A 27,833-nucleotide genomic window follows, 5' to 3' on the forward strand; every position below is an offset into this window, starting at 1 on the left:
ATCTGAATTGCGAGAAAGAAATTCAGAATTTTGACATGTAAACATACGTTTGCGAGGAAAAAAAGTCAGAATTCCGAGAAAAAAGTCAGAATTATGAGATATACATTTGCAATAGTGAGAAAAGTTAGAATTGCATTTGCAAAAAAAAAGTCTGAATTCTGAGAAAAAAAGAGAATTGCGAGAAAGTCAAAATTGTGACATCACAACTCACATTTGCGAGGAACAAAGTCTTGCAAATGCGAGTTTATATCTCAAAATTTAGACTTTTTGCAAGAAAAAAAGTCAGAATTGCAAAATAAAAACTTGAAAAAAGTTGGAATTGTAAGATATAAACTCGCATTTGCAAGGGAAAAAAGTCAGAATTGTGAGAAAGTCAGAATTGCAAAATAACTTCAATTTGCGAGGGGAGAAAAGTCAGATTTGCGAGATATAAACATGCATTTGCTAGAAAAAAAATCTGAATTGCGAGAAAAAAGTCTGAATTTTGAGATATAAACTCGCATTTGTGAGAGTCAAAATTACGAGAATAAAGTCCGAATTTTTAGATAAACTCACATTTGCAAGAAAAGTCAGAATTGCAAAATAACTCACATTTGCGTGAAAAAAAAAATCTGAATTGCGAGAAAGAAATTCAGAATTTTGACAAACTCACATTTGCGTCAGAATTCAAGAAAAAAGTCAGAATTGCGTCATAAAAACTTCCATTTGCGAGAAAAAAGTCTGAATTGTGAGATATAAATTTGCAATTGTGAGAAAAGTTAGTTGCATTTGCAAAATAAAAACTCGCATTTGAAAAAAGTTAGAATTGTAAGATATAAAGTTGCATTTGCAAGGGAAAAAAAAGTCAGAATTGTGAGAAAGTCAGAATTGCAAAATAACTTGCATTTGCGAGGGGAGAAAAGTCAGATTTGCGAGATATAAACGTGCAATTGCGAGAAAAAAGTCTGAATTTTGAGATATAAACTTGCATGTATGAGGAAAAAAATCAGAATCGCAAAATAAAAAGTCAGAAGGAACGAGGAAATGTGCGAGGAAATGATTAGTTATGAATTTATTTGGAAAAAATGATATTTCCTTAAACTAATCTAACACTGAATGTAACAAAAAAAATTCTAAAAATATGGTTTTACAAATCTGTAATTGTGATTATTGTGATTTAAAATATGCTTTATTTTTTTGTGCAAAACATAATTTATACATTATTTCTTTTGTTTGTGCAATGATATGTGACCTCATGTGCTTCTGTCCTCTCAACCCCACCTGCTATTTCCCCCGTGGCGGTACTACTGTTAAAGATACAGATGTTGATTTTGACCAAAAAGCTCAGCTTAAAATTTATATGTATTCAGAAATGAACATGAACAGGCAGGCGAGAGAGGTCACTGAGGTCAGCAAGGCTGTCAAACCCTCCCGTCTCTCAGTGACTGCATCTCTGCAGAGCTGTGAAGGCGTTTTTCATGATCAAATATCTCACACAAACACTCTTTTGTGTTGCTCGGCAACCAGAAGCTTGTTGAGCTGAGTTTTTCCCCTGGCGATGGGAATTGCAGAGGTCGACTCATTTTCATGCGCTTCTCAGTTTAACGCATTTGTGTTATTTTTGGACAAGCGGTCAGTTAAACAGTTTTTAGACTGTTGCACAAGGCAGTTTATGTTGTTTCTGTGGTGATTTGATTCATAGTGATTCAATTATTACTAGTAATTAATAGCATGTACTATGAATTACCCGAACAGTCAGATTGTTATTATAATATTAAATTATTAATAACAACTGAATCATTTTTAATAAACATCCAGTTTGCATTTTGGAATTTTCAATGCTCTGTAATATACTCATTGTTATTACAACAGTAATTATTATTCATTTAGACTAATAGTTGGAATATTATCATACAATTAATTTATTTATAACCATTTTATGAATCTCCAAATGTGCATTCTCTGAAAGTGAAGTTATTAATTATATTAACAGTAACACTGTTATAACAATAAAAAAAGGTCTTTTTAAGTTCCGATTTTCTGAAAGTGAAGCACGTAAAAATGATTTTAATGCACAATTATTTAAATATTATTATGAATTATATGAACAGTTGAACTGTTATAACAATATTCAATTATTAATAACAATTTTGTCTTTTTTATTAAACAACAAAATATGCATTTTCTGAAAGTAGCATGTAAATCTTGACATTTTCTATTTTTTAATAGTCTGTATTTTGCTATTTTTATTAGAATAATAATTATTATTCATATATTAAACAATTGGAATAATAAAATTTAATTATTAATATAAATTTTTATTAAGCATCCAATGTACATTTTCTGAAAGTGAAGCATGTAAATCTTGTGAAAATTGTATTTTTACAATGCACAATAATTAAATTGTTTTAATAATTGTTGTTGGTGTTGTTATTATTAATTATTGACATGATTGTTTTTTCAGTGCACAATAATTTAAATAATATAACAATATTATTATTATTATCAATTATAGTCAAGCACGTAAATCTTGTCATTTTCTATTTTTTTCAATTATCTGTATTTTAAATATATTTTATTATTAATAATAATTGATTAATTATTCATTTATACTAACAATTATACTAAAATTATTAATAACAATCATCCCAACATGCATTTTCTAAAAGTGCACGTAAATCTTGTGATATTTTTCTTTGTTCAATGCACAATAATTTAAATATTATTTTTATATTTGTTATTATTTTTATTAATTATATTATCAGTTGCATTATTATGACACTATTAAATGATTGGTAACATTTTTTTTTTTATTATTATACACCCAATGTGAATTTTCTGAAAGTGAAGCCTGTAAATCTTGACATTTTTCAGTTTTTTTGTAATGCTCTGTATTTTAAATATTTTTATTAATAGTAATTTTCAATAAATATAAATAACAATTTGTTGAAGCTCTGAATGTGCATTTTCTGAAAGTGAAGCATGTAAATTATGTGAAAACAATTTTTTTAATGCACGGAGATTTCAGTATTATTTTGAATATTTATTACTATTCTTCATTATATTAACAGTTGTTAATGACACTATTAAATGATTAATAACAATTTAGTTTTTTTTTATTAAACACCCAATGTAAATTTTCTTAAAGTGAAGCCTGTAAATCTTGACATTTTTCTGTTTTTTAATGCTTTGTATTTTAAATATTTGTATTAAAAGTAATTATTATTCATTTATACAACAAAAATGGAATATTATAATAAAATTAATTCATTAATAACATTTATTTGAAGATCTGAATGTGCATTTTCTGAAAGTAAAACATGTAAATCTCGTGAAAGCTGTATTTTTTTAATGCACAGTGATTAAAATATTATTTTTAATATTTATTACTATAATTATTATTAGTTATATTAACAGTTGTACTTTTATGACACTATTAAATGATTAGTAACGGTTTCGTTTTTTTATTAAACACCCAGTATGAATTTTCTGAAAGTGAAGCCTGTAAATCTTTTTTTTTTCAATGCTCTGTATTTTAAATATTTTTATTAATAGTAATTATTCATTTATACAACAAAAATTGAATATTATAATAAAATTAATTCATTAATAACAATTTTTTGAAGCTCCGAAATGTGCATTTTCTGAAAGTGAAGCATCTTGTGATAAATTTATATTTTTTGATGCATGACGATTTAAATATTATTATTATTATTATTATTATTGTTATTAGTTATATTAACAGTTGCACTGTTATGACACTACAAAAATATTAATAACAGTTTAGTTTTTTAATAAAATATCCAATATGAATTGTGTGAAAGTGAAGCCTGTAAATCTTGACATTTTTCTGTTTTTTTTCAATGCTCTGTATTTTAAATATTTTTATTAATAGTAATTATTCATTTATACAACAAAATTTGAATATTATAATAAAATTAATTCATTAATAAAAAAATTTTTAAGCTCCGAAATGTGCATTTTCTGAAAGTGAAGCATGTAAATCTTGTGATAAATTTATATTTTTTGATGCATGACGATTTAAATATTATTTTTAATAATATTATTATTATTAGTTATATTAACAGTTGCACTGTTATGACACTACAAAAATATTAATAACAATTTAGTTTTTTTTATTAAATATCCAATATGAATTTTCTGAAAGTGAAGCGTGTAAATCTTGACATTTTCTGTTTGTTTGTTTTTTCAATTCTCTGTATTTTACATATTGCTATTAATAGTAATTATTCATTTATACTAACAATTGGAATATTATAATAAAATTTATTCATTAATGAAAATTTTTTTTTGGACAACTCTGGATGTGCATTTTCTAAAAGTGAAGCATGTAAATCTTGTGATAGGTTTTTTTTTTTTTTTTCAATGCAAAATAATTTAAATATGATTTCATTAATTATTTTTTCTGAAAATGAAGCACGTAAACCTTGTCCATGACATATAAAAGAGGTTTATTTGTGGTTTGACCTGAGTGGTCTGTGAATGACCTCTGTCAGATGGAAATTACGCTGATCCACTCACATATAGATTCCTTGCTACACTCGATCTGATCCCCAGAGGTCAGCACAATCGTTAAATACACACAATATGCTCTCTCTGATAAGACGTCACCAGCCGGGAACAGGATGTTGCATGCAGTTGAAACAACAGACATCCTACAGTAATCTACACACAATCCCACAGCCATTAATATTCACTTTAGATTCAAAATAGTGACTTTTTATGTCATTTCAGAACATCTTTTCTCCCTCAGTTAGTTTCAGGTTTACATTAGAAAGTTAACCACATTGCTAATGCAGTTTCATGTCATTTTAGAGTGTCTGTGTGCGTTTATGAAGGGCACAGTGATGTTGGAGCACATTAGTGATCTCAGCAGTGCAGTTCCTGCTCATTTCTGTCGGGAACTGAACCTGCAACCTTTGTGTTTCGCAGCCACGTCCTTAACTGATTGGCTGCCGCGGCGTTATTTTGACAGGTGCATGGAGTTCATGCTCTGCAGACAAAACAAAACCCCAATGAACCAAAACAACTGCATTTAGATCAAAAATAAAACCCTCTTCAAAGAATCATTTGAAAGTCTTATGCATTTGATCTGCTTTTTTAGTTTAAACCACTGTTGTTTCTGCTATCTAAAATTAAAACTATTATAATAGTGTATTGATTTAAAATAAAGCTTAAATAAAATAAAATATAAATATCAGATAAAAAACTTAGCTTCAGGTTAAACATTTCTAACCTTAAGAAATTAAAAATAGGTTTCACCAATTAAAGGAAGCTAAAATAATTGAAATATAAATATCAGATGAACGGTTTTAACATCAAAGTGTTTTAACTGTCTTGAATTGTTTAATTACAATAAAATTCAAATAAAATAAAATAAAATATGAGAAACTTTATTTTTTTTAAAGATTAGAAATGCTTAAACTGAAACTATTAAAAAAGGGGTTTCATTAATTAAAATAAAGTTCAAACAAAATAAAAATGTAAATATCAGATTTAAAAAAAACTTTTAAGATTACAAATGTTTAAACAGAATCTTAAATAGGTTTTATTAATTAAATAAAGCTCAAATAAAATATAAATATCAGATAAAATACCTAAACTTTATTTTTTAAGATGTTTAAACTGAAACTATTAAAAAAAGGGGTTTAATTAAATAAAGCTTAAATAAAATAAAATATAAGTATCAGATGAAAAACTTAAGATTAAAATGTTTAAACTGAAACTATTAAAACTAGGTTTCATTAATTAAAATAAAGCTGAAATTAAAAAAAGAATTGTTTAACTGAAACTATTAAAATAGGCTTTATTAATTAAAATAAAGCTCAAACAAAATACAATATAAATATCAGATTTAAAAAAACTTTAAGATTACAAATGTTTAAACAGAAACGGTTAATTAAAATAAAGCTCAAATAAAAAAATGTAAAAAGATGGCAAACTTTATTTTTTAAGATAAAAATTGTTTAAACTGAAACTATTAAAAAAGGTTTTATTATTTAAATAAAGCTCAAATAAAATAAAATATAAATATCAGATGAAAAACATTTTTTATGATAATGTTTAAACTGAAATTATTAGAAATAGGTTACATTAATTAAAATAAAGCGGAAATTAAAAAAAAATTATACATGAAAAACTTTACTTTTTAAGACAAAAATGTGTTTAACTGAAAACATAAAAAAAGGCTTTATTAAATAAATATCAGATTAAAAACCTATACTTTTATTTTTTTAAGATTAGAAATGTTTGAACTGAAACTTTTACAATTTTTAGCTAATTTATTTAATCAAATTTTTTCTGCGAATTTATTTATTTTACATGTTTCCATTTAATGCTTTTCAAATTCCCTCATGGCATTTTAATATTTATATTTTATTTTAATTTGTGTTTCAGTGTTCTCATGTGTTTTTATCAATTTTTTGCCCCTTTTTATTTAAGGACTCCTTATTTTATGCATTTTATTTTATTTGAATGTACTTTATTTTTATGCCTTTTGTAATATATACATATGTTTTACACATTTTAATGTTTTATTTAATGCTTTATTTTTAATTATTATTTTACTATATTTATACTTTTCATTTTTTTTAGTTAACATATCTATTTTTTTATTGTACGCTTTTATTAAAACCCTGAAATAAGTTGAAGTGTAAGTATTAAAATTACTAAAAAAAAATTAGAAAATAAATAAATTTAAGCTCAGTAGACAATAATAAATGAACTAAATAATAATTAAATACTAAAATAACACTGGTTTAAAAGTACTATTATTTTCCCCATTTTTGATTATATGCCTTTCTGTAATATTCTACTCATTTTTTTTTCTTCAACTTTTTATGGGTTTATTTTATGTCATTTTATTTAAATGTTTTATTGTAAAGCTTTTTTATTTTTATGGATTATTACTTTTAGTTTTTATTTTTTGCTGCATTTTCTAATCAAATTGCATTGCATTTTAAAATAAATAAAGCTTTTTCTCTTTTCTCCTTTTGAGAATACTGATCATTAATGTTTCAATTTTATTTTTAAGTGTTTGACCGCATTAAATGCGTAAAATCTTTGTAAAATGAATCAGTATTGATCCATATGTTTTTGTTTTTCAGTCACAGGAGAAAAGAAACAGTCGAAGAAAGAGAAAATGAAGGAGCGCAGGGAAAGATGGCTTAACAGTAAGTATTTTTTCACCTTCAATTCTTCCCTTTCCCGCTAATATCATCAACCGTCCTGGAGAACACAATCCAGAAACGCTCACGTGAGGCTATTTCTTTCATTCTCTGATGGGTCGACGGGAACTTCAGAGATGGATATGTGGGGATCATTAACGCCACCGCCCCGATTCTGACGCCTGTAATCGCTCCGGCCGATCAATGCGGCGTGTAACACAAGCTGCGTCCGAGGTGATTATAATTAGGATCTAATGGGGCTCACGGCTCTAGCCGAAACCCAAGCCTCAGACTGCATGTCGCTTTGGCAGGAAATTAAAAAGGGGGGAGGATTAAGATGTTGATGGATTCGGAAAACCCAAAGACCTTCAAGGTCTTAAAGGATAACTGTTGCCAAAATGCAACCTGGGCTGTTTTTTTTTTTTTACTGTAAACGAGACAAACTTATATCTAAAAGCATAATTACGACAAACGGGCCGTTTTTGAGATTGACCGTGATTTCGTTTTGTGGTCAGTGAATGGGAGTACTAGGGGCATAACTTTGAGTGCATCAAAATCGATATTTTTACAACACTAAGAAGGCTCGACACACCATGAAACTTTGCTCGAAGTATCGCCTGGGTCTCTACACATGAACTCCAGCATTGAGAACATTGTTTGTGTACTGTTATGACCCGATGTCTAGGGGTCAGACGCGCACACATGTAAGTGACGGGATTCCAGATACTACAAATCACCAAACACTAAATGATAAAGTTAAATCATTTATTAATGAAAAAGAATTAGATAAGAAAAATATATATGAAGAAATGGAGCATTGGTTTCAGGATGACCCAAGGCCAAAATAACAAACAAAGCCACTAAGAAAATAAATCATATAAATAACCTGTAAATAAAGAAAATAAAATTACAAATAACTTCCCTTCCTCCCTTACCAAAAACACATCGCAAAAAATGATTCAAAAATAAAGGGCAGGTCACCCCTACGCTCCAAGATACGGTAACAGAATGCGGACACTAAACAAATCAAAAGAAAACATTTAGCAGTCCATTGTAGCACTGGAATCCGGAGCTCCACACGCCTCGACGCACACGCTTAGAATGAGCTCGCCATGTTTCAAAAACACCGCCCTTTTATCAGCTGGCTCCAAGTTCAGCAATCACGTGATCCATCACTACACCAATGGGCCACCTGCACACACAAAAACACATGCACATACACAAAGCAAATCGCGCAGATGCGAGGAACGTAACATCCCCACACACAAAGAAAAATCAACACAGTTGATTTTTATTTTTTTTATACAAATTCAAAAGAACGAGACAATGCATCTGCTAATACGTTTTCCTTACCCTTTTTATAACAAATTTCCAAGTTAAAATTTTGAACAAATAAGGACCAACGCATAATTCTTTGGTTTGCATTGCGCATACGGGCCAAGAATACCAGAGGATTGTGATCGGTAAAAACCCGCACAAGATTAGGATTTGATCCAACGTACACTTCAAAGTGTTGCAGTGCCAAAAGCAACGCTAATGCCTCTTTCTCAATTGTGCTATAGTTTTTTTGGTGCGATAAAAACTTTTTCGAAAAATATGCTACAGGGTGCTCAATTCCATCAGCATCATCTTGCAGAAGAACTGCACCTGCACCCGTAGCACTGGCGTCAACGTCAATTTTAAAAGGACGTGAATAATCCGGAGCGGCCAACACTGGCACACTACACAGCAAAGTTTTAATAGCATTAAAAGCGTGCTGGCATGCCGCATCCCACACAAACTTTTGAGACAAACGAAGCAGGTCAGTTAAGGGTAGAGCAACATCGGAAAAGTTTCGGCAAAATGCTCTATAATAACCAGCCATGCCGAGAAAACGGCGAAGTTCACGCCTGGTCTGAGGCACAGGAAAATCAACAATTGCTTGCACCTTTTGAGCAACAGGACGCACTTGTCCTTGACCAACCTGTCTCCCTAAATAAGTGACAGTGGCCTTTGCGAACTCACACTTTGACAGATTTAAGGTGAGAGAGGCATCACGCAACCGTGTGAAGACAGTAGTCAATGTGTCCACATGCTCTTGCCAAGACGACGAATAAACCACAATATCATCCAAATATGCTTTACAATTCTGTACCCCTGCTAGCACGGAGTTCATCAACCGTTGAAATGTAGCTGGCGCGTTACGAAGTCCGAAGGCCATGACCGTATAGTTGAGGAAGTTATCAGGAGTGACAAATGCGGCTATCTCGGCTGCACGTTCGGTCAAGGGAACTTGCCAGTAACCCTTCAGAAGATCTAACTTTGTCACAAACTGCGCCGAACCCACATTGTCAACACAGTCCTCCATCAACGGTAAAGGAAACGAATCAGGCTTTGTAATCGCATTTACCTTACGGTAGTCAGTGCAAAAACGATGCGTTCCATCGGGCTTCGGAACCAGCAAGCAGGGCGAACTCCAAGCGCTCGAACTGGACACAGCCAAACCATTCTCCACAAGATATTTCACCTCAGACTCAATGATCTTTTGTTTAGCTGGGTTCACACGATATGCATTCTGTTTAATAGGTGGATGATCATATACCTCAATATCGTGTTTAACAACAGTAGTCTGTGTTGGAACGTCAGAAAATAAACACAAAAATGAATTAATTAATTTCACAACGTCTGCACTCTGAACGTCACTTAAGTGCAACAAGTGTGAGTTCAAATCAGACAAGACTGCAGAGTTATTCAGTCTAACACTGGATGTGGGCATACTTCGCAAACACAGCTCATCATCATCATCATCAGTACGGGACAATGGCACCACCGAGATAGAAGCGGAAGGAATAATAGAGCTTTTTGACTCTTTTTCCTCTCCTCGCACAACATAGCGCTTGATCATGTTTATGTGGCACACTCGAGTTTTTCGCTGTCGATCAGGAGTGCGAATGATGTAATCCGTGTCGCTGAGTTTTCGCTCCACCACATAAGGTCCTGAAAACTTTGCCTGCAACGCAGAGCCAAGAAGAGGTAACAAAACCAAAACTTTGTCTCCCTTCTCAAACGAACGAGCGGTTGCGCGTTTATCAAAATGTTCTTTCATTTTGGACTGCGCATCCGACAGAGCTGACTGAGCAAGCTCACAAGCTCTGTGAAGACGTTCCCTAAAAGAACTAACATAGTCCAACACGTTAACGACAGAATGCTGTTCAGACAACCAATTTTCTTTCAAAAGCTTAAGCGGTCCACGCACCGTGTGCGCAAAAACTAACTCTGCGGGACTAAAACCGAGAGACTCCTGGACAGTTTCTCTCACCGCAAACAAAAGCAATGGCAGACCCTCATCCCACTCCTTCTCTGACTCAGTACAATAAGTGCGTAACATGGTCTTTAAAGTCTGGTGAAATCTCTCCAGACTTCCTTGAGATTCCGGGTGATATGGACTTGAAACAATATGCTTAATGTGCAACTGAGTTAAAATCTGATTGAACACACGTGACATAAAGTTCGTTCCTTGGTCAGTCTGAACGACTCTCGGAAGGCCAAATGTTGAAAAAAATCCAACAAGAGCTTTAACAATCGTTCTCGCTCTCAACGAACGAATTGGTATAGCCTCAGGAAAGCGAGTCGCAGCGCACATCAGCGTGAGCAAATAGGTATAACCAGATTTTGTTTTCGGTAGGGGTCCTACACAATCTAAAACAATACGGTCAAATGGCTCACCTATAACAGGAATTGGTTTAAGTGGCGCCGGAGAAATAACCTGGTTGGGTTTTCCAACCATCTGACATGTATGGCAAGATCGGCAGAACTTCGACACATCCGAGTTAATACCAGGCCAAAAAAAATGACGCATCACGCGATAACGTGTCTTAGCTACACCCAGGTGACCAGCACCCTTATCATGAGCAACAGACAATACCTGTTCTCGAAAACATTCAGGAACTACAATTTGAAAAATCATGTCACACCCTGACTCATCTGCCACAGACGGCGTCCATTTGCGCATTAAAACTCCGTCTTCAAAGAAATAACCAATTGATTTAGTTTCAATTACCTCTCTCGTGACAGCGACCTCCTTACAATGAGAAAGTGACGGATCTCGTGCTTGTTCAACGATAAAGGACTTACGATCGACGGACAATAACACATCAATGGAATTACTTTCAGCATCAGTGCCAGGGGACAGCGACTTCAAATCAGACACTTCAGGCTGCAAGAAAACAGAATCAAGTGCGTCTCCATCCATCAAAAAACTATCAGAAAGATCAACAACAGTAGGGAATTTTCGTGACTGAGCTCGAGTGATAGCACAGGCAGGGAATACAGTCAACACTGCCGCGGGATCTTTATTAAAAACCGGAGGTTCATCGAACGGATTATCCACGACTTCGGGAAGGAGATGGACCTTTCCACCTGCCAAGTCATTCCCAATAATCATGGAAATTCCCTCTATAGGTAACTCAGATCGCACCGCTACCTTCACAAAACCAGTTACTAGTTTAGATTGAAGGTGCAACCTGTGTAAAGGGACCTTCACAATTCCCATCTCAATGCCTTGAACTAATACATTCGACCCACAATACGTTTCCTTCGAAAAGGGCAACGCGCTTTGTAAAATAAAAGACTGCGCGGTTCCAGTATCACGCAACAAGGTAATAGGAACTTGATCCTTCGATAAACCGGTTAAGGAAATCATACCCTGCCCAACAAAAGGTTCAAACACATTATCAATTTTTGGCTGTGATGTCTGACTGACAGTTCGTACGAAACCAACACTTTTTGTTTGTTTCAACTTATTTTTCTTCTTCAAAGTGGGGCATACAGCAATCAAGTGCCCAACCTCGTGACAATAAAAACATTCACGCGCATCAGATGGTTCTAATGACTTCGATAACTTTGAAGTCTTCAAATTCTTGTCCGAATTCGTAAGATGAAACGGTTCACGCCGGCCAGAAGTTAAAAACACATTTTTGTGCGTTAGAACAAATTCATCGGCACCAGTGTTGGGTGTAACGCGTTACAAAGTAACGCGTTACTGTAATAATATTACTTTTTTCAGTAACTAGTAGTGTAAGGCATTACTCGTCTGAAAATTGTAATATTATTACAGTTTTCCCGAGCTAGTTACTTGCGTTACATTTGCCAGTAGCACCTTCATCACACACAAGGCACACGACAACACAGAGAACAGAAGGGAAGGGGAGGGGGGCGTGAATGGAACAGTGATTGGTCTGGGTTTGGCACGAGGTATCATTAAATTACCATCACCGATTGGTCGACACCCGGCAGCCAGCAGCAGAGCGGCACTTGCAAATAGAGACCTGCAAACCCGCGGGACCCAACGCAACAGAGTGCGGCGCGGGACAAAACTTGATGGACAAGTGCGTGTGCTGGTGCGGGCGGGTAGAGACTCGTGTGTGTGTGTGTGTGTGTGTGTGTGTGTGTGTGTGTGTGTGTGCGGGATGCGGGAAAATAAAATGATTCGCGGGACTCCCGCAATATAGAAATATCTAAACATAAAATATCTAAAAAAAAAAAAAAAAAAATGTTATTCATCTATTGTACAAAAGCAGCAAGAACAACATATATGATTAGTAAGAGCAAGAATAAGCAGTTTCGATTTAAAACTTGTTTGCAGCATGAGCAATGTAGCCATCTGCTGATTTTTGGAACGCATCGCCAATCAATGGTGTTTAAGATAGAATTCACTCACTGCTCAAAAGTTTTGAACAGTGCTGAATATTGCGTGCTTACGAATCACAACACACGTAGACCTTTATGAAAGATTAATTGTGCATAATATCCATTGTGTTATAAGAGCTTTATGAGATCGCGTATGCACTGGATGCACGCAGTAGGTCATGCTTTTTTGTTTAGAATAACAGTTTTTTGTGTAAGAAAAAAAAAAGTAACTAGTAATATAACTAGTTACTTTCTCCAGGGAGTAATAAAGTAAAGTAAGGCATTACTATTTTTGACAGTAATATGTAATATGTAATATATTACTTTTTTGAGTAACTAACCCCAACACTGATCGGCACACACGGCGGCCTCGGCAAGAGTAGAAACCTTTTTCTCGTTTAAATAGACCACAATTTTGTCTGGCAACGAATTCTTAAAATCCTCAATTAAAACGAGTTCACGAAGCTGCTCAAAATTATTCGTTTTGCTGGACTGACACCACTTATCAAAGAGAACACCCTTTTCACGGGCGTACTCAACGAATGTTTGATTGGCAGATTTCACATGCGTGCGAAACTTTTGGCGATAAGCTTCGGGGACAAGCTCATAAGCTCTCAAAACCGCACATTTAACCTTGTCATAATTTAAACTGTCATCAACCGACAAAGAAGAACAAATTTCCTGAGCCTTTCCAATCAAACGACATTGCAACAAAAGAGACCACGCTTCTTTTGGCCATCTCAAAGCTGTCGCGATGCGCTCAAACGCACCAAAATACGAGTCCACTTCAGACTCTCGAAAAGGTGGCACAAGGTTAATTTGTCTACTCACATCAAAATCAGAAGAATTGGGCGAAGCGGAGAACGAATGATCTAAGGTCTGATAAGAATCTCGGGCATCTTGAGCTAGAACAGGTGTGGTTCTAGGCGGTCGTTTACCAGCCTGCAACTCCAACTCACATTGCCTAAAACGCAACAACTGCGTAGTGTGCTCTTGCCGCTTAACTTCCAAATCAAGCTGTTTGAGCTGAATCGCAAGTTGTAAATCAGTAGTACTCAAACCAGAAAGTGAGTGCAACACCTCACCGCCTGCTCCCTGTTCTTCATCACTCGTGCCCTCGTTCTCATTCATACCAATACCATGAACAGAATCAGCTGTTGGTAATACACCTTGTTGAACCAACACGGTTAATATGACCTCACGCACATCTTTTTTTCGAGCGGTTTTAACTATTGGAATATCATAACTCTCAGCAATCAAATACAAATCGGCTTTACGACATAAAGCTAAAGCTTCACGCGACGGCTTCTGCCGAAATTCATCAACATTGAACTCCATAATTTCCCCCCTAAACAAGACAAAACTGCCAATCAAACATTCACAAAATCACCAGCAAAACGAAAAAAAGGTATACGTACCGTAGGACGAGCCCCCATTTGTTATGACCCGATGTCTAGGGGTCAGACGCGCACACATGTAAGTGACGGGATTCCAGATACTACAAATCACCAAACACTAAATGATAAAGTTAAATCATTTATTAATGAAAAAGAATTAGATAAGAAAAATATATATGAAGAAATGGAGCATTGGTTTCAGGATGACCCAAGGCCAAAATAACAAACAAAGCCACTAAGAAAATAAATCATATAAATAACCTGTAAATAAAGAAAATAAAATTACAAATAACTTCCCTTCCTCCCTTACCAAAAACACATCGCAAAAAATGATTCAAAAATAAAGGGCAGGTCACCCCTACGCTCCAAGATACGGTAACAGAATGCGGACACTAAACAAATCAAAAGAAAACATTTAGCGGTCCATTGTAGCACTGGAATCCGGAGCTCCACACGCCTCGACGCACACGCTTAGAATGAGCTCGCCATGTTTCAAAAACACCGCCCTTTTATCAGCTGGCTCCAAGTTCAGCAATCACGTGATCCATCACTACACCAATGGGCCACCTGCACACACAAAAACACATGCACATACACAAAGCAAATCGCGCAGATGCGAGGAACGTAACAGTACACAGAGTTTACTAAAAAGAAAGTTTTTGAACAACTCACTTTCACTGTTTGGGTTTCCGCTCGCGGTCGTCTTGCCATTCAAGAGGTGTCGTTCTCCGAATGCGAGGATGGATAGCTCCTAAAGCATATTTCCGTATAAATGCACAGCTAATTCGTTGTTTTGTCGCAAGTGAAAAACAATATTAAACTTCTAGTTGTAAAAAGAGCCTCATATAAGCCTAATATTTCGTCCTATGGAGTCCATTCATTCGCATTCGGAGATCGACACTTCTTGACTGGCAAGACGACCGCGAGCGGAAACTCAAACAGTGAAAGTGAGTTGTTCAAAACCTTTCTTTTTAGTAAACTCTGTGTACACAATGTTCTCAATGCTGGAGTTCATGTGTAGAGACCCAGGCGATACTTCGAGCAAAGTGTCATGGTGTGTCGAGCCTTCTTAGTGTTGTAAAAATATCGATTTTGATGCGCTCAAAGTTATGCCCCTAGTACTCCCATTCACCGGCCACTGACCACAAAACCAAATCACGGTCAATCTCAAAAACGGCTCGTTTGTCGTAATTATGCTTTTAGATATAAGTTTGTCTCGTTTACAGTAAAAAAAAAAAACAGCCCAGGTTGCATTTTGGCAATAGTTATCCTTTAACAAATGGTCTACAGTAACACTTCTATACAGAGAACCAAACAAAATGGCCGCTCGTGAGATGAAAAATTATATTTCTTTCGTGTTCGCAAAAAGACGTAGTGCTTCTGTCAAAGAAGTGCTTCTGTGTCTGTTTTTTTTCTTCCCTATATGTACTTTGTTGCTTTTGGACTGAAGCTCTTGGCGTGTCCTGCTTTCCGTCTCAGAGCTTCGCTTTGGTTGTAGATGGTTGGGTGACATCAGTTCCTGCTGGAGTTATTTTCTGTCTGTGAGCTGGACAGGAAGTCATACTGGATTTAGGCCTACTGGAATGAATTGACCTTTTTAAACCAACTTTTTTATTTTTTTAAAATTGTGTGTGTGACCTACTGTAAATTTACTGTGATATGTGTCTCTTTAGATGTTGTTTAAAACATTTATTCGTTTAATTCTTTGCCAAGATTAAATTGAGATTTTTTTTTTTTGGTTGTATGTATAGGGTTAGGTTTAAAGTTATTTGTTACGTATTGGATTTTATTTTATGCTTTTTGTAATGTATTTTTGACATATGTTATATGTTTAATTTCAGAAATTTATATTAGGTACTTTATACCTTTTTAATGTATACCCATTTATGTACACATTTTTATCTTTATCTTTTTTAAAATATTTGTTAAAACTAAGATGGTAGATTGGTAATACTAAAGTAACATTTTAAATTTTATGCCTTTTTATTTTATTTTCACTCTAAGAAATTTTAATTGAATTATTTAAAGTTTTTATATATATATACTCTTGTTTAACACATTTTTATCTTTTTGTGTTTATGCTTGTTTTTTTTATTCATTCATTCATTTTATGCTTTTTAAATTCCTTAATACCATTTTGTTATTTATATATATATATATACCTTTTCATTTTAAACATTTTAATGTTTTATTTAATGCTTTATTTTTTATTTCATAGACTAAAAAAAGTTATTCTATGCCTTTTATATGCCTTTAAAAAAAGATATAAAGGCAAATATCCTTTTAATATATACTTATTTTTTATTGTATGCTTTTTCAAATTCTTTACAGGTTTTTTTTTTATAAGTCTTATTTGACTATTTTCCATATTTTTCCCTGTATCCCCTTTTTATATAAACAGTTTAATGTTTTAATGCTTCACGTTTTATTTTATGCCTTAAAATAAATCACATATATATAATTTTTTTTTATTTCAATTTCTTTTTATTAGTTTTTTTATAGCTCTTATTTTAAGCTTTTCTTTTTTTAGTATTTATTTATTTTTATCATTTTTTTATTCCTTTCCATGCCTTTAGATGATAATGACAAGCAAAAAAGGATGAGGAAATGACTTCACTTTTGTTTCCCACATTGTGAAAGTGTGTCTGCTGCTCATTGTTACCAGAAAAGCACTTTTCTCATTTGTAGTTTGTTTGTCTCTCTGCCATCTCCAGAGATCAGTGCGATCAAGCTGGCACGTGAGCAGCAGGTGGCGCAGGCGCGGAGGAAGGCCACTCCCGTGGTGGGCGACATGAGACCACTGGCCGACGCTCTTCCCGAACTCTCCCAGCTCCTCCCGTCTCTCAGAACCCCTGGCAGCACACAGCGCAAAAACAAAACGTGAGCCCTCAGTTTTCTCATTACTACACACATGCATATTGGTTGTGTATGCTGGCATATCCTCAGTGATAATTTATGCATGTGTGTTTATTTTCTGGCATGAATTAGTCTCAAAACAACACTTTGTACAAACAGATTTCATTCAACAGCTGTTTCTCTTTTTTCTATTCATTTTTTGCAAGCTAGTGTACATATTTTTTCTCTTTATACCCTCTTGAGTTCTATAAATTTACTTAATATTTACAGTAAATTTAAACCAGGGGTGCCCAAACTTGGTTCTGGAGGGCCGGTGTCCTACAGAGTTTTGCTCCAACCCCAATTAGACACACCTGAACCAGCTAATCAAGCTCTTACTAGGCATGCTATACACTTCCCAGCAGGTGTGTTAAGGGAAGTTGGAGCTAAACTTCGCAGGACATTGGCCCTCCAGGACCGAGTTTGGACATCCCTGATTAAAACAATTAATTTTTTCATTCCGTTTTTAATATTATTTTTTATTTATTTCATTTTTCAGTGAAATGTAGAATTAAAATGTATTTTAGAAATATATTTTATATTTATGTTTCATTTGAATTTTTGTTAAACTTTTAGTGATTTTGTTGTGCATTGTGATTTTTTTTTAATTCAGTTTGTTTTTCCATCACATATTTATTAATTTTTATTTCCATGTAAGTTTTTTTAGTAAATGAATGAAAAGACGAATAGCTAAAATAAAATGTTTTTTTTTTCTTTACTTTTGACAAATAATTTTTTTAAATTTCTACATTTTTGAAAAGTTACATATTATACAATTTTAAGACATTTAGGGGAAATTATTTTAATAGCTAGATTTTTTTTTTCAATAAAATGTAATTGCAATGTATTTTAATAAATATATATTTCATTTATTTTTTATTTCAATTTAGTTGTGCATTTTGTGAATTTTTTTTCTTTTTTTACATTTTTACAATTTTTTTTTTTTTTTTTTTTTTTTTTTACAATTTTTACATTTTCAAAAAGTTATTAAATAAGATATCTATGTATGGAAAAGGAATGTATAAAAATATGATTTTAAAAACTTGTGGGAAAAACGTAATCGTTAGAAATTTTTCAATTTCTTTTTTCAATGAAATCTAGAATTAAAATGTATTTTTATAAATATATTTATTTTTCATTTTAATTTTTGTTAACCTTTTAGTGATTTTGTTGTGCATTTGTTTTTTGATTTTTCAATAATTTTTATATTTTTTGAAAAGTAAAAAAACACACACATATATATATATATATATATATATATATATGGAAAAGCCATTTATATAAATACCAATTTCTAGCTTTTTTTTTACAAAACGTTTTCAAATCGTATTTTTTTCAATTAAATTTCGTCATAAATTAAAATTGATTTTTATTTATATATTTTATATTTATTTTTCATTTTAATTTTTGTTGATTTTGTGATTAATTTTTTTACATCATTATTTTTGAAAAAACTTAGAAATGTTGCTGCAGCAAATAATAAAATAAAAATGAGTTTAAGGTTGTTGTTGTTTTTACATTTTTACAAATTTTTGTAAAAAACATTTTAAAACCGTTTTATAATTTCATTTTATTTCAAATATTGCCTTAGCAAATAGCTAAAATAAAATAAGTCGAATATTTTTTGTTCATTTTACATTTTTACAAAATTACTTTTTTATTAGAATTTTTATTTTTACAATTTCTGTTGTGCATTTAATCTTTTTTTTATAAGTCTTTTTCACATTTTTATAAATTTATTTCCGTTTTTGTTTTTTTAGTACAAGTTAAAGTGAATGAAAATTAGAAATGTTACCTTGGCAAATAACTAAAATAAGTCTAAGTTTTTCTTTTTACATTTTTACATTTTGCCTTGGCAAATAGCTAAAAATAAGTATTTTTTTTTTCTTTTTACATTTTTACAAACTTAATTTGAAAATTAGAAATGTTGCCTTGGCAAACAGCTAAAATAAAGTTTGTTAGAGTTATGGTTTATTTTATTTTAATTAATGAAATTTTTAATTAATTAAAATAATTTTCACTTTTTTAATTTTCACCGAAAATGATCATTTTTACTTTTAAAGGTTTTATGAATGTTTTTTGTTTTTTCAACAAACAGAACACTAAACATTTCAGGCTTAGATATTTTGGTCAGATTATGGTAAAAAAAAAAGTATATTTATAGCACACACAGGCTCTAAATGTATTTCTTAAGTGATTAAACATGCCACGTGTCGACAGCAGTCACGCTGTTTTGTAGATGAATTGGATTTGGCAGAACGCACTAAACTCTGAAAGCCAAAATGTTTCTCACAACTGTTTAGTTGCTTTGATCCGAACCACATTAATCTGTTTTCTCAGTTTGTTTGTGGTTTTTATTTGTTAGTCATTTGATGTATGTTGTGAAATCTTGCTTTGTCTTGCGTGAGTAATAAATAACACTTGTGTGAGCAAAGCCTGTGCTCTGGAGAACTTCAAAGTGCATCTTCAAACATGCCTCTAAATCGCTATATATAAAACACTTGAGCTTTTTTCTGACATGTTATTGTTTTAAGTTAATGATGATAAATATAAATGGTTCTATATGTAAACACAGTTGTTTGTTCTTGTTTCTCGCAACAGTCCGGTTAAGAAGAAACCAGAAACCACCAACTACAGCCAGATGAAACCAGCCCAGAAACGAAAACTACTGTAAGATAATGGCTTCCCTTTCATTTCCACACTGTGCTAATTTTGATTTCACATGTTTTATTTCATCAATCATTCAGCACCAGAATTGGTATAAAAACCTAGTGGTTAATGGGAAAATCTCTCAAAAACCTCAATCACAAAAATCTCTCAAAGAATATAAAACCTATAGGGATATTACGATTTTTTTTTTTTTTGCATTATTGTTGTGACAATTTAACACATTTAAACACAGAGTTCCTAAAAAATAAATAAATACATAAAATACAAATATGAAAAAATAAATACAGTTTGTAATGTGAGATAGAATTCCTGTTTTTTGTAACGTTATATACTATTATGTAAAATAGTATATAATGTTACAAAAAACAGGAATTAAGCATAAGATGCAGCAATTGTTCAATTGCAAACAATTTAAATCATTTATTTGAACACACATATACACATATATATATATTTTTACTTAAGTATTATTTGAGTATTGTATATTATTTAAAAATATATAATTTAAATAGAATCATTAAACCATTGTTATTAATATAAATTATAATATAATATAATAAAATTGTTATTGTATAAAATGTATTAAACATTTAATTTATTATAAATTACTTATTTAATTTAATTATTTAAATAAATTATCAAACATAATTGCCATTAAAAAAATATTTTCATTAATTCAAATAAAATAAACTTTAAAATAAAAAATTAAATCTAAAGAACCTTAAATTCAGTTTATTTTAGCTATTTGCCAAGGCAACATTTCAAATTTTCATTCAGTTTAACTTGTATTAAAAAAAAACTACAATGGAAATAAAAATGTGAAAGACATTTAAAAAAAAAATAGTGAAATTGAAATTATAAAAATGAAAAAAAAAAAAAAAAAAACTAAAAATTGTAAAAAAAACCCCCTACATTTCTAATTTTGTTAAAACATAAAACTGATTTAAAAAACACATTGCACAACAAAAATCACTAAAGGTTTAACTAAAATTTAAATAAAAAAAATGTAATTTTGTAAAAATGTTTTTAAAAACTTATTTTATGTTAGCTATTTGCCCAGGCAAAATCTATATAACATAAAACAAAAACTGATTTTAAAAAAAATCACTAAAAGTTTTATAATTAGGTATTTCCCATGGGAATATTTCTAATTTTGTTAAAACAAAAACTGTTTTAAAGAAAAACACATGAATCACTAAATGTTGAGCAAAAATTAAAATTAAATTAATAAAGTAATTTTTTATTGTAGCTATTTGCCAATATATGTCACAAAATGCACAACAAAATACTAAAGGTTACTAAAATTTAAATAAAAAAATAAAGAAATAAAGTAATTTTTCAAAAATTCTCATTTTGTTAAATCAAAAACTGATACAAACAAAATCACAAAATGCCCAAAAAATTAATAAAAATGTGAAAAATACATTTTTAAAAAACAAAAACTGATCACAAAATGCACATAACACTACAAAGTTTAACAAAACAATTAAATGAAATAATCAAAAATAATAATAATTTTGGAAAAATTTAACATTTATAAAAATGATTTTACTAAAATTTCTTCTTAAGACTGTATTAATATACATGACATTTCGATAATGTAAAAATTGTTTAAAAAAAAGTAATTTTACTGAAATGTCAAAGCAAAAAATAGTCTGCGTTTTACAAAGTTCCCTAATTATCTTTATAATGGAAATATATATAATATATTTTTATACAATTATTTACCTTCTAAGGTAAATTTAAGGTAAGGTAAATTTAGCAGGTCGTCTTGTTCACCATTGTAATTTTTATTGCCAAACGAATTATTTTTATTTTTTTTTTTCCAGCGAGACAGAAGCATCTCACTTCAGAGAAGCCCTAAAAAATCCCGCCTTCAAGACCAACCCTTTATTGGCGATTGGCGAACACCTGCGAAAACGACTCAAACAGGAAGACGAACAGAGTTAATCTTGACTCTGCCCTATCGGTAAACTTCAAGAACTGTATTCTATTATACTCCAGTACATCGAAACAAACAAATACAGTAAAACAGCTTTTGTACTTCATAACAGAATATGAAAACAGAGGAATCCAGAGATTTATTTAGATAATTTGCTTTATTTGACTCTGCGTAAACACTATGGACAAAACAGTTTATCGCAGTTTCTGTTTGTGTAAAACGAATTGCTTAAATAATCATGTTACCACATATTTAATGAGTGTTTTTACACCATCTGTTCCACATGCTCTTGGTAAGATAAAAATAAATCCAGTGGAAAATGATTACGCATATGTTTTTTTTCTTGAATTATTAAAAAATCCCATAGACATACAGTGAAAATGATGCATTCCTCACTATGAAATTGACTCTACCTGCTGTTTTGGTTCATTGAATATCACAGACAAAAGCCTTTAATTAAAGCGAGATCTGATATATCAGACGTTTAGCGTGTGTCTCTGTATTTCCATGGCAACTCCTTGCAAAAAGACGGAAAGGGCGGCAGCAGTGGCAACACTTTTCAGAGATAAAGGAGAAATGGAAACCCGAGCCCTGTCATTAACCTGACTTCTCTTAATGGCTTCACGAGCGCAGACTGCAGGGGCTTTTGGATGTCTGATATTGAGAAGGACCTTCTCTTGGATGTCGTTTCGGCCGAATTGGATCCACTTCGCAACCCCGTCAGACGCTCGGTTGAGCTTAAAACGATATAGCAGAAGCATATGTAATGTTTCATGACTGTGATGTTTAAGCGAGCGAGGAATGTGGGTGTAGATAGTAGATGTTCTTCACCCACACAAGATTCATCTCAGCGTGTTGCTCTTGGTTTGTCCGAAATCCATCCGTACTGTGTTCCATTTCAGTGACGGGCAGTTTAAAGACAAGAAAAGCAACATTTCTGTCTTTATATCTGCTCAGCAATAATCGTAGCCACATTTGCAATCAGTGTCAGAAGTGAAAAAATATTCCTGGAACCACAACAAAAACATTTTGTGTGACTAAACATAAACAATGCCACTGAACCGAACGAAACTCGGATGTTTTGCTGATTATAGCTGGTGAAAATGGTCAATTATTGTCATGTTTTGGTCTGCACTAATCGGTTGGATCAGGGAAAACATTTGGAGTAACGTTACTATAGACTGCCAAAAGTTATAACAAATCAAGGAGAAGAGTGCAACTCTCTGAGGAACAAAAGGCGTTTATGGTTGGTCAAACTGAACCGGGATTTCCAGGCCAAGAATCTTGACAACATTCGCGTTTGTTCTTATCATTTCCTGTCAGGTAGGTGAAATATTAGTCTAATTTCTTAATTAATACTGCTTGTATGTATCTGTACCACCTATTAACTTAGGTTTGTCAAAATATTTCGCCTTTTCCTGCTTACTAAGACTGTCTCTATATGATTTAGCAGCTTCCACACATGTATTCTGTGGTTTAGACAGTATAAATTAGCAGGACAACATTTTCAGTTGCTGTTGTTTACATCTGAGTACCGCCAAAATGGCCGCGCATCCAGGTAACTGCAAACCGTGAGGTAAGTGTAAACCGTCTATTTTGACTAAATCCACACAATGTGCCATTCTTTTGTCAAGGAAATTGTGTTGAATTCTTTGCGGGTGAATTAATTCTGCATCTAAATGGTAATATTTCTGTTAAAATGATATGTAAAGTTACAAAAACATCACATACCTCGTGATTTATCGAAGGTAAGCCTATTCTGTGAACGTGCCAGACTTCCGGTTCATTAGCCGCTGTAAGAAAATAACGAGAAGAAAAACGAAGTTCAGTAAACAGTAAAACTGTTTGCACTACAAAGTGGTGTGTTCATAATTAAGATACAACATAAAAAATAATATGGTAAGACACACAAGTTTAACATTTGCAGTTCGCAAATGAGGCCGGAAGTAGACATTTAAATTTGTAAATGGCCGCGCCCACTGTTACTGCAAAAATAAAGCGGTTACGTGATCTATCTATCGTTCTATCTATCTATCTATCTATCTATTTTATCTAATCTTATCTAATCTATCAGTTTTTGAACCTGGTCAGTGTTCGTTACAATATTTATTCATTCTTACACATTTAAGTTCATGTATCACATAAAAGCTTCATATTATATATTAAAAGTATAACAAGAAAAGGTAGGTGTTGTTTAATGTACTAGCCTATAACTAGATTAAAATGAATTATGAGTCATTAGTTAATTTGAATTACTGAAGAACTGTATTAGTAATTTCTCAAAATCTGCCAAGAACATGTCTGGGCAATAATTTACACCCAAAAGGAAGAAATGACAAATATAAACATGAAAAATGACTTTTTTTTTTTAATCGTGACATTATTTGTGGCAGCTAAACACGGTTTCCTCTTAATTCTCTCGCTATGAATGACAGGCTAGTCCTATTTTTATGGTTATACCAATAACGTTAAATGCTATATTATAGAGATTTTTTTTTTGTCCTAATGCCATACAAAATAAGCTTAGCCTAATTTTCATTTTGGTCTCAAATTCTTGCAGCGTGTCTGAACTCAAACTCTGCTGTTATATAAAGCAATATGCGTCAGTATATGGAGGCGGCCGCTGCTCGCGTGCCCGCGCTCTGATTCCTCCTCGAGTCCTCTTCATCCTTCAGCGGGTCGGACGCTTAACCAGAAGCGACGCAGGCGCACCCCAGTCCCCCCTCATATGAGTGAGTCACACACACGGGGTCAGGAACCACGAAAAGCCTCCGTTCATTAGTCTTTATCAGCAGTCTCAAATGCAAGCATTATAAAAAATATTTATTTGTCTGTAAATGTTATTAATATATATTTTTTTGTGTGTGTTAACTATAAATGTAATATTTTATTTCAATATAATGACGATAACAATAATTATTTATATCCTTTAAACTATCATTCATTTCATTAATCTTTGTAAACAAAATGTATATTAAAATAATAAAATATCTATTTGTTAGTAAATTTATATTTTTAATTAAATATAATAATAATAATAATAATATTATTATTATTATTTATCTCTTTTAGACAATCATTCATAATTTCATTAGCCTTTATCAACAGTCTTAAATTTATGCATTATATCTCAATAAACATTTATCTATAAATGTAATATTTTTTACTAAAAATATTAAATATAAAATAATAATTATTTACTTATTTATTTTTCTCTTTTAAACAAGCATTTATCACTAAATTAGTTTTTATCAACTATCTATCTATCTATCTATCTATCTATCTATCTATCTATCTGTCTGTCTGTCTATCTCTTTTAGACAATCATTCATCATTTCATTAGTCTTTGTCAACAGTCTCAGATTTATGCATTATAAAAATGTTTATCTAAAAATTTTATATTTTTATTTAAATATAAAATAATAATACTTTTTATTGTTATTATGTGTTATTAATTAATTAATCTCTTTTAGATGATCATTAGCAGTATGCAGTGATTTATTTTAGCAAGTTAAATACTAAAAAAGTCAAATTTTGCATAAAAACATATAATGTGTGTTATGATGAAAATGTGAAAATTGTGCCTGGTGCTACTTTTGGTTGTTTAAGCACACTAACTAAATAACTAAATAAATATTTTATATATGAATAACTAAACATTTGTATAAATAAATATATATAAAAATACGCTTTAAATGTATTGAAATAAAATCAAATAATATTCAATATATATAATTACAAATATTTATGTATTACTTATGTCATTTTTAAGTATGTTTAATACATATTGTGAATAAGAATGCAAAAAAAGCTAAAAAAAAAAAAAAAAAAGGAGAGAAAGAAAGAGTATTGTAACAGAAAAACAAATCCTGAAAAATCGTCCATCTTAGAAAGAAGAAGATAGATAGTGAGAACAGAGACAGATGTTTTTTATCAATAAAATATGTAGGTAATGAGTTAGCTTGACCTAAAAAAAACTGGCATCTGTGTCTTTAACTGTGATCGATACTAAAAGATCTATAATGGTTTAAGTACACACATCTATAAAAGTAAAATATGTTACACATTATACATATATAATCTATAATATTCAGGTAGTAGTTTTACGCCTCTGTACGTTTAGCGTATAAATGAAACCCTGCGACCCTTTCTCTATCCAATCAACGTTTGTATTTGGCCCGTCACGCTGTGATACACCAATCAAACGACAGAGAATAGAAGAGCCCGCCCACACACTGGCCAATCAGGTGTCCGCATCGGTAAGTACTCCGTTACATCACTGTATTCGTATCACAGATGCAAACGCGCATAATTAAATGACTCGCGGTGTGATACACACTGATGCTCCGCGTGTTAAATCAACGGCTGTCGAGAAAACCCGCAAGCCAGCTTACTAACATATTCTGTTAGGCGTTTATCTACATTTTGGTATTTACCTTTGATTTCGCGCTGTTCAACGGACGCTTTTTGTTCCTCAGGATTCACCTCAGCCCGGGATTCATCTCAACCCAGCATCGCTATATAATACTGTGAGTAATATTCACATTCATTCATTTATACAATTATATATTCAATGGTTTTAATTTACATTATCGTGTGTTTTATTCATACTATAAGATCCCTGTATCAAATAAATACGGGTGAATATTAATGAATGGTCCGGTATCTAACGCTAAAGCTCAGCATCCAGTGGTCCACCAGCAGCTTCAGATATCACTTAACGTTAGACACTGATGTGGTTGATTATATTTTGTGTTATAAATTGATTATATTTTGTGTGTAAAGTGACTTGCAACCAAATGTACGGTGGACCACTAATGACTGATGAGTTTTGGGACGCCCAAGTCAAAGGAGCATCTGTCCCAACTGCTTTTGTCTCTCATGAGGACTAGCAGTTGGCCTTTTTTCACACATATGTGACCCTGGACCACAAAACCAGTTAGAAGGATCCATTTTTTGAAGTTGAGATTTATACATCATCTGAAAGCTGAATAAATAAGCCTTTCATTGATGTATGGTTTGTTAGGATAGGGCATTTGGCCGAGATGCAGCTATTTGTATAAGGGTGAATGACGGATAAGGATTTAAAATGTGAAAAAAAATAAAACTGGCAAAAAATTTAAATGTTAGGACTTTCTATACTTATTACAGTGTTGTGTATGTAATGCAATGATATTTACACATTTCAAGAATGTAATTAACCATTTTTTTTGATGAATCAGATCTTTTTCCTCATGAAAATGTCATTCCTGGGTAACGTAATGAATTTTTAAATTAATTACATTTCTACCATTGTTGGCATATACAAATGTACTGATCTCCATATTTGGAGCTCAACAAACAATTAGTGCTCAGAAAACTACATTTTATTCACAATTAATATAATCAATTTGGGATTTCATATAGGCACAGGCTCATTTTTGGCTGCTGCTAATTCAAAATTCAGAACCAAATAAAAAAAAACAACTGGAAAATGTTTAAAAATGTTTTCCAATAAAGTAAATAAGACTTGTTTTATCATTAACTCAACAAAAAACTGAATTGTGTAATCTAACACACAAATATGGGTTAAATGAATTGCCCGTGTCATTGTTAGCCGGAATGACATACTGTTAGACGGAATGACATTCTGCAATATTTTTCAGGATTACCATAAAAACCATCATCAGTATAATTTTTCTTTCCAACACTCAAACTTGAAACAAAGTAAGATACACTTGACAGTTGCAAAACTCACAGTTTTTAATGATTTAAAAAAAGTACAACAGGCTTTTTGGGAACTGGTCTTGATTTGTAGTAGCTACACACAATAATAATAATAATGAGTATTAGATGCAGGTTGTAATCACACCAATTTCATTACAATCGTATTTTCTAAATATTACAGTAAATCTGTAAAATTATAATGCTTCATAAACAATGGCCAGGGGTATAGTGTATAATGTGTAATAACACATTACACCACTAAAACATTTAGGCTTATTGAAAATGAGTGTGAACCTATTTCGATTAAAGGAACACTCCACTTTTTTTGGAAATAGGCTCATTCTCCAACTCCCCCCGAGTTAATAAGTTGATTTTTACCGTTTTGAAATC

The 27,833-nt window shown here is 32.0% G+C and overlaps 2 protein-coding genes across 2 annotated transcripts in view; both read left to right on the forward strand.

Annotated features, from left to right (window-relative positions):
• Positions 1-1,357: 1,357 nt before the first annotated feature.
• On the forward strand, positions 1,358-21,868 carry LOC141338042 (ribosome biogenesis protein SLX9 homolog). The gene is made up of 5 exons (XM_073843611.1): positions 1,358-1,442; positions 7,107-7,172; positions 16,945-17,110; positions 19,727-19,795; positions 21,625-21,868. The coding sequence occupies exons 1-5, from the start codon at positions 1,358-1,360 to the stop codon at positions 21,743-21,745; spliced, it is 507 nt and encodes a 168-aa protein (XP_073699712.1). The 3' UTR covers positions 21,746-21,868.
• A 4,235-nt stretch (positions 21,869-26,103) lies between these two features.
• adarb1a (adenosine deaminase RNA specific B1a) overlaps positions 26,104-27,833 on the forward strand; it is a 49,496-nt gene continuing 47,766 nt past the window's right edge. Inside the window, exon 1 of the mRNA XM_073844157.1 lies at positions 26,104-26,266. The gene's annotated coding sequence lies outside the window, so the exon portion shown is untranslated. The remainder of the gene's footprint in view (positions 26,267-27,833) is intronic.

Source organism: Garra rufa, chromosome 7, assembly GCF_049309525.1.
Source record: "Garra rufa chromosome 7, GarRuf1.0, whole genome shotgun sequence".
In the NCBI taxonomy this organism is placed as follows: Eukaryota; Metazoa; Chordata; class Actinopteri; order Cypriniformes; family Cyprinidae; genus Garra; species Garra rufa.

Excerpts from the sequence above, each read along its gene's own strand:
- LOC141338042 (XM_073843611.1), top strand. The coding sequence starts at position 1,358 with ATGAACAGGCAGGCGAGAGAGGTCACTGAGGTCAGCAAGGCTGTCAAA. Across the intron at positions 7,173-16,944 it reads CAGGGAAAGATGGCTTAACA|AGATCAGTGCGATCAAGCTG; the intron begins GTAAGTATTTTT and ends TGCCATCTCCAG. Across the intron at positions 17,111-19,726 it reads ACACAGCGCAAAAACAAAAC|TCCGGTTAAGAAGAAACCAG; the intron begins GTGAGCCCTCAG and ends TTCTCGCAACAG.